General features: G+C 37.6%; 2 protein-coding genes across 6 annotated transcripts in view; one reads left to right on the forward strand and one right to left on the reverse strand.

Moving 5' to 3' along the window:
- Positions 1 to 13,014, forward strand: part of LOC106614831 (ankyrin repeat domain-containing protein 50) — a 65,884-nt gene extending 52,870 nt beyond the window's left edge. For 4 of the 5 annotated variants that reach the window (XM_070106102.1, XM_014230746.3, XM_036357285.2 and 1 more), the window contains exons 4-10: positions 2,631 to 6,438; positions 6,692 to 8,339; positions 8,401 to 8,706; positions 8,779 to 9,122; positions 9,196 to 9,409; positions 9,497 to 9,785; positions 10,085 to 13,014. In XM_070106102.1, the coding sequence (XP_069962203.1) occupies positions 2,776 to 6,438; positions 6,692 to 8,339; positions 8,401 to 8,706; positions 8,779 to 9,122; positions 9,196 to 9,409; positions 9,497 to 9,785; positions 10,085 to 10,268 (6,648 nt within the window). In that variant the 5' untranslated portion in view covers positions 2,631 to 2,775 and the 3' untranslated portion in view covers positions 10,269 to 13,014. The remainder of the gene's footprint in view (positions 1 to 2,630; positions 6,439 to 6,691; positions 8,340 to 8,400; positions 8,707 to 8,778; positions 9,123 to 9,195; positions 9,410 to 9,496; positions 9,786 to 10,084) is intronic. The other variant, XM_070106103.1, reaches the window with a different exon arrangement.
- Positions 13,015 to 13,971: 957 nt separating this feature from the next.
- On the reverse strand, positions 13,972 to 16,343 carry LOC106614833 (FERRY endosomal RAB5 effector complex subunit 3). The gene is made up of 7 exons (XM_014230749.3): positions 16,019 to 16,343; positions 15,744 to 15,957; positions 15,509 to 15,680; positions 15,134 to 15,453; positions 14,937 to 15,078; positions 14,384 to 14,880; positions 13,972 to 14,313 (listed from the first exon to the last, which is right to left on the reverse strand). The coding sequence occupies exons 1-7, from the start codon at positions 16,194 to 16,196 to the stop codon at positions 14,193 to 14,195; spliced, it is 1,644 nt and encodes a 547-aa protein (XP_014086224.1). The 5' UTR covers positions 16,197 to 16,343; the 3' UTR covers positions 13,972 to 14,192.
- Between the last annotated feature and the right edge of the window lie 1,785 nt (positions 16,344 to 18,128).

Here is an 18,128-nt window from a genome sequence, read left to right on the forward strand (position 1 = left end):
GATGATCAAGTCTTCTAAGAAGTGTAAAAAAAAACAATTTCAGAACCTTGTGTGCCAGAAAAATCATTTTATCCGAGTTTCATTCAAGTGTATCCTCTTCGGCTAAATCGTTCATCGTTTATTTCCATATACATACCATATATATTTATATATGTACTGCGATCTTTGTCGGTATGTGTTTTCTCATTAAAATTATCTTAATCCATATTCTGCTAATTAACCCAACTTGGCTTTCCCGTTTCCCCTTACCTTACAGCCACCTTCTATACCCAACTGGAGTCATTATTATTAGCTCATCACGGAAAAGTGCACTCATTACGTAACTCATTATTAGTGTTATCGTCATTATCACTTAACACCTTCTCTGCCATTAACAAGGCCCATCTTAAGTGCTTTTCACGCTAATGTCCCTAATTTATTATATATATTTTATTTTGCAAGTTTATGTAAGCGAATCAGCGGTTGTCCTCCATGTACTGGCAGTGTTCAATGTAAGTAGCACACAGACCATACATACATACAAATATATGTCCATGAAATATGGCCAAAGCACCACCCAATCATGTCTGACACAATTTTCGTTAATTTTCTTCAGTGTCAGCTTTACGGCGTTGAACATTGAAGAGTGACAAAATTAACTGAGAATAGTCCGTCCTTATAGGAATTGATAAAATAGCATAAAGAGGAAAATTTAGCAACTCTGTTGGTACACACTTATAACTAGACGCAAATTCATGAAGGTTATATGCCATTTAGCGGCATTTAATTGAGATTCAAGGCAATTTATTTCTTTTTAAGCTCGATCGAGGCTTGAACTTCTTCAGTTAGTCTAAAAAGTACGTGGAGATCTGCAAATAATGATGGTATGATTATTCCAACAAACGGACAGCTTTTTATGCCCATATGCGATCTTTTCTTATGCCTACTGCCTCAGCTATCTCTCGCATATTTAAACCGCAGTCTGACAATATGAGTTCATGGTCTGGTTTTGTCTCGCTATTTTACATGTTTGTCCTTTTCGGGGCACCTGGTTATGGCTCTTCAAAAACCGACTGTTTTAACGGTTGCCATTTGATTTCTCTGCAGAATTTGTTTCGCTGCCACAAGAAATCTAAAAGTCTGATTCGGCTCCTACGAAAATGTACTGCCAGATAGTAGAAGTAGCGCCATCAAGTAGTGAAGCCAAAGCTAATTGCCGCAACTAATATTTAAGCAAATCATTACGAAATTCATTTGTGCACTTACTTTAAGTGATATTGTTATTATATATGCCCAGCACTTTTTAAAAGACTTAAACAAATTCTGAAAGATTTTTCGTAGTAAGAATTATATTTTAAATATAAATCATAGAAAAGAACGTCTGTGTAGAATTAACCCTACGAAGATAGCTTACTCTTTAAAATTAAAGAAGATCAACCATTATTTTAATTATCGAAATCACACCACTGCGTTGTTCTTTTCTCTAAGCGTGACATGCCCTTTTTTTATACAACATGTTGCTACAGAGTATAATAGTTTTGTTCACCTAACGGTTGTTTGTATCACCGAGAGGTAATCGAGTTAGATATAGGGTTATATATACATATATAAATGATCAGGATGAAGAGGCGACTTGAAATCCGGTCGACTGTCTGCGTCCGTCCGTCCATCCGTCTGTGCAAGCTGTAACTTGAGTAAAAATTGAGATATCTTTATGAAACTTGGTACACATGTTTCTGGGTACCGTGAGACGGTTGGTATTGCAGATGAGCGTAATCGAATCACTACTACGCCCACGAAACGCCATTAATCAAACAAATAAATTGCCATAACTAAGCTCCACAATAAGATACAAGACTGTTATTTGGTATACAGTGGCCGTGGTCCCGCCCCCTAATAGGGTAATGCGCATATCTTCTAAACCGCTAAAGCTATAATGAGATCTGCTCAACCGACTTCAACCAAATTTGGTCCATAACATTCTTCTCATATTTCTATAGTATAGTGCGAAAATGGGCGAAATCGGATTACAACCACGCCTATTTCCCATATAACACCATTTTAAATTCCATCTGATTCTCTCACTTTCCACTATGCAAATCAAGCTAAATATATAAAGAAATCTCAAACGAGTACCGTTTGACTTTGCCAGAGTATAAAAATATAAAATGTTCTGTTACATCCGAACTTAGCACTTCCTTACTTGTTAATATATGTATAAAGTAAGGAAAAGCAAAGTGTAATAATTAAAGTAAGTGAGTCATTGAACACATGTACATTCGGTATCCTCGAATAGCGCGTGTTGAATTCTCTCACAACATTTTTTTAAAATAAAGGTTTGCCAACATCTGAAGGATTTTGCCGGGCTTTGATCTTTTCAAATTGCGAGAGCAGAAAACATCCGTTCTTAGCTCTGCTTTTCTTGTTTACCCTATATACATTCTAAATACTAATAATCATATTAAAATATTATATATTAATATATTAAAAAAACAATGCATTCTTTAAATATGCATTTAAATGTAGATTAGTCTATACATACTTTAAAAGAGTTTAAAAATTAACAAAGATAAAAACAAAAATAAATAAATTTAAAATATATATTATAAATTGCAAATAAAACTTTGTAGAATCCTTTTTATTCATTTCAGAGTTCCAAAAACGAGCGGCGAAACGCAAGGTTGAACGAGTTGTTGAAATGAATTTCTTCGCCCAATCGAAATTGTCTCATTAAGTTGAGTGTATGAAAGTGAAACAAAGACGCTCCCGAACCTCCACAAACCCGTTATCACGAAAATGTCGAAGCATCCAGATAATGATAATCTACGCAACGACATCTACGAAAATTTACCCTGTCAGGCTATGTACAATGATGCTGTTCGCAAAATCCAACAACAAAAATCTGCCCAATCGAACACAAATAACGCCGTGGCTGCAGCAGTGGCCAATAACCCGCTCTCTCAGCAGCTACTATTGAATAATATAAGCAATCAGAATGCAGCTAACTCCAATCCTCACACTAACTCTACCGGCTTGACCAACAACAAACAACAGCCTTCGCCGCTAACGCTACAACAGCAGTCGAACAATCGGCATTATGCCGCGACTAATATGTCCAAAGAGATGCTCTACGCCACACCGTTACGCAAATCGGACCGTTACAAAAGCGGCGAACGCTTGCGCTTCAACAGTTCGGGTGCACGTTTACATGCAAGTGGCAGCAATCACGATACACATGATACACACGATGCCAAATTGTCCAATGTTATGGAACACAAGAAACTAAACTCAAAAGACCTAACTCGGCTATGCAGCAGAAATGGCAATGCCATTCCAGTAACCGATCTCGACGATGACGTGGCCGTGGATGGTTGCTCGTCCAGCGCATTAGTTGGTGGTTCGCATTATACGAATCAACCAGCATCATTGCCGTCGCTTCCCAACTCAAACACTCCCAGTCATCAACTGGAGGATCGGCGTATACTTAATTTTCTCAAGGACACTACACAGTTGCAGAAAAAGCTAGAGATATCGAGCAGGGACTGTCCCAACGCCAGCTTTTCGAATTTGGCTCGAGAGGAACACTTTGCCAATTTAGTGCAACAGAACTTCACCATTGAAGCAACGCGTAACAAAGGAGACTCCAATGGTGATGGGAATGACGATCACAGTATGAGTGTCACAGCAGATACCAGTGAATCGGTGTTAACAGAAACTGCTGATAATTTAGAGGTTTTAATGCAAAAAAAGCTTTCGCCCGATAAGGAAGTTAGCGGCATTGCAGCGTCGTGTGGTACTCAAAGTCAGACTCTTACTGCGCGAGGCGTACAACCAGTGTACATACACCGCGAATGGGTGCTGAAAAAGATAGCACTATGCTTAGAACAGCGCACCGCAGGCAAGAAGAATATGCCTGGCTTGCTCAGTACTGGTGCGGTAGGCAAAGCCGAAGTTGCTGGTAGTTTTATGGCGGCTCGTGCTAAAGCAGCCGCAATATCCAGCTCTACGTATAACGGTTGCCTCGTACTGGGCTCGAACGGTTCAGGTAAAACTTCAATCTGTCAAGCTATTATGAATGGCAACTCTGGCACAAAAGGCATCCTGAACCGCAAATTACTCGGTTGCTATCTGATCGAATCGCAGAACCCGGAATGTCACAGCCTTTCGCTATTTATGCGTAAAATCGTAATGCAAGTATTAAGTCATTCTTCATTAATCGCAAAGGATGAATGTCAGCGCGTGATTGATGAAGGCTTCTCCTTTCTGCAAGAAGAGGCCCAACAGCAAGAGTCAAAACTGGATGAGGCTATGAACAATATTACATTGGACGAAAATGTTGAAGATATTTTAATTGCTGAACTACGACGTGGCGCCAATAGTTTTGACAGCGACAAACCTGAACATTTTCAACAAAGACGTACTTCGACTAACAACAAAAAAACTGGCAATGCTTGTATTATGCGGCAAAAATCAGAACCTGCTGCAGCCAAAGGACATTCCGCCATCGATGACAATAAGAAATACAACAATTATGGCACGCATCCTCCTTCAACGGGTAACAAAAGTAATACTAAAGATCGCAACGAAGATAAAGACAACGATACCGAAAAAGGGAAACACACCGATTCAGAAAAGGAGAAAAGCTCGCCTTCAACATCGTCCAAGTGTAGCCCCGGCAAGAAATCAAAGATACCGGTGAAACTCGGCCGTTCAAGTGCTGTTGCCTCACCAGTTAAAGTAACAGCTGTTTTAACACCAAGTACTGGTGGTACAGCTATTCAACATGGGGGTGGTGAGGATATTGCTGATATGATAAGCGAAGATCTCAAAAACGAGATAGAAGCTGCTATTAATGAGGACAATGGCAACAAAACCATCGAAGAGAATCCGAAATCCGACAGGGATGAAGACGATGAAGACAAGCCAGAGGCAGATAAAAATCTTGAAGAAGATCTGAAGGAATGTAAGAACGTATTTGAAAAAGAAAACATCGACGAAGAAGATAAAGAAAATTGCGAAAATCTGATTGAATTCGAAAAGAACAATGATCGCGAGGTAACGGACAACTATATACATCCTAGCGGCGCAAACGATAATATGAACACGCTACCACCGCCACTACCCAAGCCGAAAAGTTGTCGAACAGTAATCGCAGATGGTTACTATGAAATGCTGCTCTCAAATCCAGAAATACTGGAGTGTTTGAATGTCGATAGCATTGAGAAAAATCCAGATGAATGCTTTAAAAAGGCACTGCTATTCCCACTGCTCGAGCTTACCCCGCCCAAAACAGCACTTTTGCTGCTGATCGATTCCATCGATGAAAATTACATAAATGAAGGCAATTTGATCACCACTTTGAAAGGTGGAAGAGGCATGTCGACTAGTCACAAGAGTCGCAACGTTGCGGAATTATTATCCAATCACATACATCTCTTCCCTAAGTGGCTCTTTCTGGTGTGTACCACCAAAAAGCAAACTAAACAAATCACACGGATGTTTACAGGTTTTAAGAAGATCACTTTGGATGACTTACGCAAATCGCACGTGGTGAAAGATGTTCAGGAGTACATAATTAATAGGCTAAATTCGGACTTTAAAGACAGTATTATGCTCACAAAGGAGATAATAGAATCACTTCATCAATTATATATTAAATCGAATGGTTGTATATTGTATTTGGAGAAAGTATTGAACGGCATAAAAGAGAATTTCTTCAGTTTTCGTGAGATCAAATTGATACCATGCACACTGAACGGCTTGTATTTGTACATTTGTCAGAAGTCGTTCAACAAAAAGCAATATATGAAAATACGCCCACTTCTAAATGTACTGCTCGCTTCATCTGGTTACGTCGATAAACTTTTCCTCTTTAATTGTATACGTACGCACAATTACGCCATCGATACGGAAGAATTCGAAAAGCGTTTACATCTCATGAAGAACATAGTTGCTTACGATGCGGATCAGCAACGACTGAGGATATTTCACAATTCCTTCTCCGACTGGTTGGTCGACGTTAAGTTCGCAACGAAAAAGTTCATTTGTGACGTTAACGAAGGTCACGTTATGGTCTCAATGTACTATTTGCTGGTCGCCGACACACTGTGCGCAAATAATGTTCGGAAATTTGTATATCATCTCATCAAGTCGGGCGAATATCTTACCAGTCGCAATGTTAATTTAGACATAATACTTATGTTACTCGAATCGCGACTGAATTTGAATGACGCATTTTACACGAATCACTTAAACTGCTGTTCTCAATGCGAAAACGATTTCAAGCACGATCCAAACTTTCTACCTAAGACACGCAACATGATTGAAAAATTCCTTAGTAGCGAATTAACTGATGAGTTTTCGCAATTTTTATGTGATTTCTTCAAGCCGAGCTTACCTACAGATGCGAAGATTCTAAAGCTGTTAATTGAAACAGGAATTAATAATGCTGAAGCACAGGTATGTCAATGCAATAATCACGTTATTTTCTCGCATCACATTTCTTCCAATTCATTTAAAACTTCGATTTCCAAGACAATAAATAATTGAAACACAAATCCAATCTTAAATATTACCCTATAAAAAAATCATTCAATTCGGCCGAAATCTCACTTGTTTTTGGGGATATTTCTATCTGACTTTTGTTACTGAATTGAAAAATTTCGATGTGTTCTTGATTTTTTATATTATTCTCTTTTTTTACTCTCTTCAGAACTCGTGCGAATCATCGCTTATGTCTCCCGAGCTGTCAGAGAAATCACAAAATATAGACTTTGAACTGGCTGACCTTTTGATATCAAGCGAGAAGTCATGCATATTGGAAACCCAACGCCCAACCAGCCCATCGGAGAAGAGTGAGCCACACCACGAGAGTCAGGATGAAAATGCTTCTAGCACGCTGCACCAACTATCCGACTCTAATCGAATTGAATTACACAAAGGTAAAGCACTCATACACATCTTGGCTAACGATGGCAATCACCAGCTTCTCGAGCGTGCATTGAACGCATGTAAAGGACCCATCGATCTCGAAATTGAAGACTACAACGGACAGACAGCCTTGAATATTGCCGCGCGCAATGGACATTTAGAGGTTGTTAAATTGTTACTTAGCTTCTCTCAACCCTGCAACGACGGTACTGGCCGAATGAAGCGCGTGGATGTCAATCACGCTGATAGGGATGGATGGACACCATTACGTTCTGCCTCGTGGGGTGGCCATACAGAGGTTGTAAAGCTCCTGATCTCACATCCCGCGTGTAAAATTGATCTAGCCGATAAGGAGGGACGTACTGCACTACGAGCAGCTGCTTGGAGCGGACACGAAGACATTTTAAAAATACTTATCGAATCTGGTGCAGATGTGAATTCTGTCGATAGACAGGGTCGCACCTCCTTGATCGCCGCGTCTTACATGGGGCATTATGATATTGTTGAAATCCTGCTGGAAAATGGTGCTAATGTAAATCACCTGGACTTGGATGGACGTAGCGCACTTTGTGTAGCTGCGCTGTGTGGTTCGTCAGGCTATAGCAAGGTTATATCGACCTTATTGGAGCACGGTGCCAACACTGACCAGCTGGACAATGACGGCATGTCGCCACTTCTTGTAAGTTCTTTCGAAGGCAACGCCGAGGTGTGCGAGCTATTGCTCGAAAATGGCGCGGATCCAGATCTAGCTGATTTTATGGGTCGTACACCACTTTGGGCCGCCTGCACTGCCGGACATGCAAACGTTGTAAAATTACTACTCTTTTGGGGCTGTGGCATTGACTGCATGGACTCAGAGGGACGAACCGTACTTAGTATTGCCTCAGCACAGGGCAATGTCGAGACTGTAAGGCAACTACTAGACCGTGGGCTAGACGAAACACATCGCGACAATGCCGGCTGGACCCCGCTACACTATGCTGCATTCGAGGGTTTCCATGAGGTATGTCTGCAGCTGCTAGAGTCGGGCGCCAAGATAGACGAGTGCGACAATGAAGGAAAGACTGCGCTGCACCTCGCCGCACAAGAAGGTCGTACTAAGTGCGTACAAATTTTACTCGAAATACATTCGACATTCGTAGACCAAAAGGCACACGATGGCAAAACAGCATTCCGGCTCGCTTGCTTGGAGGGCCACCTTGAAACATTACAGTATCTGTTAAAATTCTGCTGCGATGTGAACGCCAAGGACGCAGACTCACGCACCACACTTTACATACTTGCATTAGAAAATAAACTGGATATAGTTAAGTACCTGCTGGAAGTGACCAATGTAGATGTGAATATACCGGATAGCGAGGGGCGCACAGCGTTGCATGTAGCTGCGTGGCAAGGGCACGCCGAAATGGTTAAGATGCTTATAACAATGGGTGAGAAATTCTAACGAAGCATTCAAAAAAAATATCATATGATTGTCTACAAACTTTTAAGGTAACGCTGATGTCAACGCAATGGACCTGGAAGCTCGCACACCATTGCATTCGTGCGCCTGGCAAGGCAATCATGATGTCATGAGTATACTGCTATACTTTGGCGCAATAGCGGACCACGCATGCAAACAAGGAGCAACGGCTTTGGGCATTTCTGCACAGGAAGGCCACGAAAAATGTGTGATTGCTTTACTTAAGTACGGTGCAAATCCGTACAAGTCAGACCACTGCGGACGTACACCAATTAAATTGGCAGCCAAATCAAATCGCACAAACATACTGAAGATTTTCGAAAACTTCACAAAAAGTAAACAAACACTCAATTCGCAATTGTTTCAATTTATAATTATTTCTACATTTTTACTTACGTTTCCTTCAGGTGATTCCAACAATCTAGTCGAGCCTGCGAAATTCCACCCTAGCATGCTGCGCTCACCCGATCAACCACCAGCGTTACCTGCTCATCAAAGCATAGGGCTGGGTGCTCCATCGTATCCGCCGCACGCCTCCGCTCCCTCAGTCTGCTCGGCGGCGACCACGGCCACAGTAAATAACAGTATAAACAACAATAACAACATGCAAGTGCCATCAAACATACTGAATGCATCGACGTCAACGCATAGCTCCAATAATTTCTATCAGAACACAATGCTGTCGGATACGAGCAGCTTACACAAGCGAAAAAGCGTTATCTCTAGTCAATCGACAGGTAGCAGCAATGATGTAAGTGATATAAAATAGTAACTAAAAACATACTTAATAATTCATTCCAAATACAATACACCTTTACCTTTAGCAGGCGCCGCTCACGTTTACACAACAACTACAGCGTCAAACCAAACTCAACTCGCGTAACAATCCTTTCGTGCAAAATGCGCCCATCATCAACTCAAAGCATGGCGCCGCCTCAACATCTTCCAACACAACAGGCGCAATGCAACAGCAATCGAAAGCGCATCACTCACATAGGCATTCGCAGTTGCTGCCCGATCTCAACGAACATCAATTTGGTACGATCGCATTGCATTATACAACGACGCATACGAGTTTATTCTTCTCATTCATTTTTTGTTTCGTTTATATATTGCTGCTTTCAGTTTCTGGTATCGGTGCCAATGAGGCTGATCTATATGATATGGAATGCATGTCACCACTATATGCCACACCACCGCACTCGCCCAGCAGTGAACTGAGTTCACCCGGTCAGCTACCCTCGCTGAATGCATTCGATGAAATCACCGCCGCGTCGGGCAGTTCTCTGGGAAATCACGGCAATAGCAGTAGTTCTGGTGGGAAGTCAGCACTACCAGATAATCACTTCGCCCGAGATACGCACATGCGTATAATTTTGGGAAATTTAAAGGAAACCCAGCCGAGCTCATCTAGGTAAGAGCAGCGATTACTGTATTGATAAAAATGTATTTATTTATGTATATTTTACTTGCATTTGCCAGCGCTAGTTCAGTTTAAAAGATTATTATACATTTTATATGATTGACTGAATCCTCACATAGTTGCATGCAGTTTTACCCCTGCACCTAGCGCGGTGAAAATAATGGCGATTTATTTATTAACAGTTTATTTTCAACTTGGAGGGCATCATTTAAACATATTAATTAGATTTATAAACATTTGTACGAGTATATATATTTTAGTGTGCTTTATTGATGTATTCTCCTTTGCAGCAAAAGCAAACGCAGCGGAATCACTACAAATCCAGCAATGCGTCTAATACGGAGCCGCTTCGATTCTGCCGCCCAACTAATACGGCGAACCAACAATATGCTCTCATCAAACAGCAATCAGGGATCTTCAAGCATCGGAGTGAAATCGGGCACATTTCAGTGGCGCAAGGAAAGCCAAATGTAAATTGCTGACTGCGATGTTAAAACATTTTATACGTTAAGGGTGCATGTATACAGTTAACATAACTGTAGTGGCAGGCATAATTAGTAAAGTTTGAATCGATAATTAGTCAAGAATGTATTTCCTTTAATTAAGTATGAGCGATTACGATTTTATTTGTGATAATTTATTATTTAATTTGGAGTTAAGCTGTAATTTATTTATGTTTATCTTTGCTTTTAAGTAATCAATTTAACGATATAAATCCTATACAATTTTCCAAGGCATAATTTAACACGAATATTTTACATTACGTACATACATACATAAATAGATATGCACTAGTTTTAGAAATTTAGGTGGAAATCGAGATATGAGCACATTAAATTATTGGAGAATTCAAATCGAATGTATGTAGTTTACTGTTACATTTTAAACAAACTCATCGCATTTTTGTGGCAAACAAAAAATCATACATACATACATACATACACGAGTTGATGAAGCATAATAGAAACTAGAGTTTTCTGCACCGATAAACAAAAAATCTTTAAAATAAAGCTGCACACGAAAAATCATAAAGTTTAAGTGTATTTACAAACGAAATAAAAATAAATGTAAAGAAACCAAAATCAACGGTATTTCGAAAATTGGAAATTTACATATAATTAATTAACTAGAAATAATTAAAATTATTATACACTATGAGTTTATCGAAATGTCGAAGAATTTAGATGCCTGCGAAAACACAACTGAATTTCTCTTAGAAAGCAATATTCGTATTTAATATTATATATACATAATATGTATAACACCAAACATTCTTATACAGGGTTGATAAATAAATTATATTGCGCACTCGAAGCCTTCACTTTTATGTTGTGGAAATTATACAAAAACCCATTTATCTATCATATATTTTACTTTTGTATACCCATTTAATTTCATTTACTATGACAAATAAAATCAAAACACAAAACTGCAGAAATTCCTTCATATGGAATGTTAATATAATGCGCTGTTTTTTTTTATAGGCTTCTTGGTTTAGCTCTACAAGACGTATTTATGTATTTAACATTAGTTAAATAAAAATGATACTTTCATATAAGAATGTTCGATAATAAATCATGCGCTTGCATGTTCTACCCTAAAGCATAATACATTTTATGTTTGATCTCCTCATAAATAAATTAGCAATATTTAGATATAATCACATTTTATAAATTTGTAACTCCTTCAAAGAAATATTATATAAATGTGGGGTAGTGGAAAAGGTTTTTTTGAATATGAGAACAAATCATAATTTATTATATAATATGAACTTAAATTTATAACTAGTACATACTACAATGAAACAGCGGCATATAAATTTAAAAAATGGAGCGGAAGTACAGCATATGCGATTAAAACTGCGAATATGAAATAAAAACATCTTTACTTTATCGTTTATTATTTCACTGGATTATATAATTTTAGAATGTGTATTATACCATAAGTTTACTGGTTTAGAATTTAGGAGACATTTGAGAATTATTACTTTTTTTCTTTTTAATTGCGAAACGTTCAAGGATTAGCAGCAACTTCTGTTATTGGTTTGATTTTCCTAGCATAACAAAAACAATTAGTTAGTTTTTTCAATAGACAACTTTCAGTCTCAAAAGCCGTGGTGAATGCTCTTTAAATATTACAGCACAATTTGTTGAAAAATATCACACTTCAAATAAGGCAAAACTCCAACCAAACAAATATGCATTTCAATATAATATAAAACATACAAACATATATCTACTTGTATAAGTATTTTGTGAAACAGAAAAATTTGTTGAAATTATGATTGATAGTTCCAAACATAACTCAATTATATTCTGAAAACCCTTAAGTAGTTTATTCAACGATGCTTTTTGCTTGCAGTGAACACCTTTTGGTATAATAGTTGCATCCGAAATAAATTTGCTATTTCCCGTCGGTAATTTGCCGTTGTGAATTGTAAAATTACTATTTTGACTAGGTTAGTGTAAAAATTCTAAGCGCTAACAACAATATGTTGAAGCCAGACGAAGGCATAACTAACGAGATCTTGCTGGTGAGATAAAGCAGGTCTGCTAAAAGAGCAAGAAATCACTTGTTGAGAAACTATTATTTTTTATGAAAATTTCCTTGGTAGTTTGATTCATTACTTCAAATTATTGTTTTTGCCTTTCCCCACATTTATTAGCAGCGGCACTGTTCCGCCTGCCAGACTCTTATTCATCACATTTATTTTTCATCTTTAACAATTATACAATATATATATATATAAATATATGCGCAGATGCATTACTATTTTTCTATGAACACATTTTCCAAAACAAACAAACATATTGCAGGTATAAGGCTACATGCGCGGTTTACCACATACATACATATAATAATACAGTTATAGTCGTACTTATACATAGTCTTTATTTAAACCACTTTTTTCTCATAAAATACACAAACTGAAAAATTGATTTTTCCAATAATTATGTACATATGAACTTATGTATATTTGAACCATTACATTGAAGAAATATTAACGTACTTAGCTACAAAGCACGCAGCTAACGATCTTTGCATTAAATAGATTTAAAGACATTGGTTTGTGTGGAAATACGTTACGTAAATTACTGTTAACATCATATACATAGATACTATATACAAAAATATGAAAATAACAAATCAGAGAAAAAAGAGATAACTGGAGAAAGATTAAATATTTAAAATCATTTAGCACTATGCATATGCAGAGACATACATACAAATATCGCACACCAACTACAAAAGAGTCACAACTCGAAAAATGACAAATTTGCAGGAGGTGCAAAAATCAGTTCTTGTAAAAATTATTAAAATTTTACAGTAAAATGGTCGTCCATAATGTAGAATATCTTCTACTTTAAAGAGCATTATACTCAAATATGATTGATTTTCGAGTTTGATAGCGAAATTAAGAGATATTTTTTGAGTTAACAAGATGTCATTGTTGCTGAAGTATTTTCGAAGAATGGTGCCGACTTGACAGTCCTTCGCCGGATAAAAATCCGGGTGCGTTCCGGTTACTTGACCCGACTACCGAAGGAACAGTCGAATCACCGAATAACACTGTGATAATCACAGTTATTTGATCAAAAATGAGACATTTCAAATAATACGGATGTTAAACTCACTTATTTTTCAGATAAAGAGACACAACTTCGCAGAGCGCAGCAGAAAATTTACGATTAATTTAGCCAATAGCGACACAGCTGCAAAAACTACTCTTTAGTTGATACTGCACGCAATTAACACAAAAGTAGACCTAACTGTGATTTTAAAGTTAAGTGAGATAGTGGTGACCATGAAATTTCTTGGGTAGGAATAACTGTATTACGAATTAATATATGGGAAAAAATCGATTTTGAAAATTCTTGAGTTGTGACTTTTTGTAGCTAGTGTGCAATATGCATAAATGATTTATGTATATTTCAACATAATTACAAAAGTTAAAATGCCCTAGTTAATAATGTTTGAATTAAAAAAAAAAACAATTATTTTATCACCTATTGGAATTTGTGGGCCAGTAATACAGGAAATTTTACAAAAGTTCTTGATGTAAGTTCCATGACTTTGTAATTGTTTGAAACTAAATTTAAATTCTGAGGAACGTACGAAAAATTTAAAATTCATTTAATAAAAAGTTTAAGAAAAAATATATACAAAACAAATAGAGTTTGATGATTACTAGAAAAATAAAGTAATTATATAATATATTTGTTTTTGAATTGGTTAAGTAATATATTACAATCAAGTAAGTATAATGTTAGACAATATCCAATTGATTGATTCATAACATATTTTTGGCATTTGCGTGGTGTTTCGCCGTTAAAAATGTTTATAGTTTTAGTTTGAGTAAAATAAACTTAAAAATACTTCAACAAATTGAGAAACAGTTCACTTATTGCTATCTACAAGTATCTTAGGATTGGCTACTCGAAACACATTTGGCACCATACCCGCCAATGTGGTAAAAAGTTCCTCTGAAATATCATATGGCAAAAGCAATTGTAATGTACTAGAATGCAAAGAACAATAGGAGTTAGCAATATCGAATTTTGAAAGTATATTAAAAAAAAAATACTCACCTCAGTTCCGCACCACCCCACGATGCCGATTCAATCATGAACCCCTTGGCGCACTTAAACACCAGCTCAGCCCTCCGCATGCACCACTGAACTGTCATATCCTCAGACATTTCATGACGCATCAGCGCAGGTATTGTTAGTGTCGTAACATCATGTCGGCTAGCTGTCTTTAATATATTACGTAAACCCAATATAACGGGATGGCGAGAATTAATCTCACTAGGACTATTGATGGGTTCGTCGGAAATCAAATGAAAAATAACATGCGATTGCGAAAGATTCGAGTGTTTGGTAATGAAGAAATCACCAGTTTTTAGTTTTGTTGTGGGCATTTTAGTTGGGGAGCCTCCAGCGCTACCAGACGAAACTATACCTGTAGGCGGCGAAATATCATTATTTCCATGTCCTGAACTGTTGCTGTTCATACTTGGTGACGTCGACTCATTAACACTGAGATTACATATTAATTTTTCAACTTTTTCCAGCTGGTTGTCTATCTGCAAAACATAATTTTAGAACTTGGATAATTTCAAAAATTGTTTATCTTTTTTACCTGTTCGAAGTGAAACTCTGTGGACATGTTGGCATTTTTAATAATACTCCTATTGGCCTGTGCCTGGATAGACGGTGTAAGAACAACTACACCACAAAGGGAACTTGAATATAAGCCCAATGCCATATTCAATCCATTTAAACTGCACGTAAGTTTTAAATATTAAAATATATTCAAATTCAAAACAAGTACTTTACCTCTCATCAATATGCAGGGGACTGCAGAGATCTGTAACATCGGCACTTAATATGCGTATATTATGCATGTGCTTAAGTTGGGAGCCTAAATGTATTGTGAAACTTTCTTCCATCGACGGCTGTTGTGATATAAACATAGATGAGCGATTTCCTAATGGAGTAGCTGCCGGAGATGTCTCAAATATTTTGCCCACTTGACACGTAATCCAATCTCGATACTCATTGCGTTGATGACCTCGTTTCGCTTGTAACTCAGACTCGTACCGTTGTCTTATATAGTTTTGGGTGCTATATTGTTGTGCTAATAGGTTATTTATATCCTGTAAGCATTAAAGTAATTTAACAAAATATATGACATAAGGCAAAATTATATACATCCGATGTAGTGGTTATGTCCAATTGTTTAATTTTAATATCCATTTCTTTTTGCTGTGTTGAGTTAAGCGTTTCAACTTCTTCATCCATCACAGTGTTCATATCTGAAATAACTTTCGCATAAGCTCTTTCACGCCTCAAAATTTCCTCTAGCGAAGATGAGTGTACCAACCTTAGGACCATATTATAAAACATTCAGGCAGTATAAAGATATTTTAATTTGTAAAGAATTTACCTATGGAAACTTTGAGCGAATATATCCTCGTCGCTTGGTCCAATGCGATCTGCGAATTGTATTATTTCATCTTTATATTGTCGTTCCGTCTTACGTATCACTGCTTCCAAGTCAAGCTCATTATTCCCTGCATGTTCAAAAAGTCTCTCGGCAAACTTATCCAAATAAATTTGATTTGCATCTATTATGAACTTTCTTAAAGCCGATTTTACCTCTACAATATAATTTAAGTATATATGTATCTGCATTTATATTTTATTATCATATCTTTTTACTTTTGTGCTCATCCAAGTAACGCTGCATTGTCTCCATGTCATTTAATAGGCGTGTAACTAACTCGTCCAGACATTCATCCCCACGTTCAAAAGGAAGCTCAATATTAATACTTACTTCACATTCTTTGTTTTCATGATTATTATATTTATATATAAACTCAACAATATTATCCTCCATTCTGTAATATATTAAACGAATCAATGGAAACCAAGAGGAAGGTATATATCTTGACCCGTAATTTTGTTTATCAACAAAATACTCCCCTAAATAAATAAGAGGAATGCGAAAAATTAGAGCTGCAAAATAATCGATAGTTTTATTTTCCTCTCACTATCGATAGTTTCTTTGACTATGGTCGATGGTTTATGCCTTAACTGTTATGGTGTTATAAGAGAATGTTAATGAATAATTATAATAAAATTCATTAACATTCTCTGGTATAAGCCTGTAGATTTATTAATATAAACACATAAGTTTAAAAGCCAAAAGCATTCTATAATCCTCGTAGATGTACACCATAGCCAAAAATGCGACTGTAACCAGAGAACGTAGAAATAAATCCACAAATGATAGGAATGATCGAACTGATTGCATTAATTTGGATATTGCTCAAGCATACTACTACTATATATGTAACTTGCACACTGGAAGAAATTTTCGGCATAAAATTTGTTAGAAAAACGAAAATCATTATAAGTAGTATGTAGAAGTTGGGGGTAGTATTGCCCCGATTTTATCTAGTTTTACCAATACCACATACTATTAACATGCCGCGTACTAATAAAATGCTCCCAGTGTTTCATTGAGGTACCTCACATACCATCACCAATATATATGGAGTAAAGTCAGCCGGACATTTTAGGCACAAGATATACTGTGTAAAATAAGCTTTCTCATTTTCATTAAGATAACTCACATATTGGCCGATATATGCGGTATAGTCTGCCGGAAGTTCAAAATTCTTTATATTTAATAAAAAAGTTTATATTAAATAAAATTAAATAAAATTGTTATATGGGAAGTAGGCGTGATTGTAGTCCGATTTCTTTCATTTTAGTACTTTGACATTGGAATATTATAATAATGTTATGTACCGAATTTTGTTGAAATCGGTTCAGCAGGTCCCGAGATAGATGATTTCACCTAAAAGTGGGCGGTGCCACACCCATCGTCCAATCTTTACACCGGCTCCTATAAAGCCCTCTTGCGGTAAGTCTACTAACACTGTTCAGTACCAACTAACAACTGAGATCCAGAACTCGCTAGATAATAATGAGGTTGCGATATGTGATTTCTTAGCCATTGAAGGTGCTTTTGATAATACGTCCCACGCAAGCGTGATCAGAGCACTGGAGAAATGGAACGTGGAAGCTCCTATATGCAGATGGATTAAGGTCGTATTACATACCAGTTAAAAACAATCGTCATCCCTTTCACAAAAAGAAGATATCTTCCGGGCTTTAGAGCTCTATCCCTTGGTGACAGAGAGCGTTAAGTGTCTAGGGAAGTTAAATACTTAGGTCTCACACTAGACTCGACCTTGCGGTGAGATAGGCACATGGAGCTAACGCTATCTAAAGCCACAAAGGCACTCATGGTGTGCAGATGCCTGGCCGGCAGATCCTGGGTTTGCAAGCCTAGTATCATCAGGTGGCTGTACACCATGATCGTAAGGCCTAACAATAGGACTACGATAAAATATGAAGCGGTGGTCTGGGCATCGAGAGCATTGCAGACTTCGATAGATCTTCAACTATCGAAGCTGCAAAGACTTGCATGCGTCTGCGCCACTGGGGCAATGCGCACCTGCCCCACCGCAGCACTTGAGGTCATGCTAGAGCTCACACCGCTCCATTTAGTTATTATACAGACTGCGAAGCATACCTTGCTTCTTATGAGAGCAGTGGGGTATGGAAAAGGGAAGCCACTGGCCCTTCCTTCAAGAGACGGCGCAACGAAGAGGGTAAAATTTACGAAAAAGTTTAAAGTTACTCTCGGCAGTAAGGCGGACTGGAGCGATTACATGCTCGACCAACTGCTGAGAGGCAGCACTATTCAGTGGTACACTGACGGCTCGAAAACAGCGGAAAGAATTGGAGCTGGCATTGC

Source organism: Bactrocera oleae, chromosome 2 (assembly GCF_042242935.1).
Source record: "Bactrocera oleae isolate idBacOlea1 chromosome 2, idBacOlea1, whole genome shotgun sequence".
NCBI lineage: Eukaryota > Metazoa > Arthropoda > Insecta > Diptera > Tephritidae > Bactrocera > Bactrocera oleae.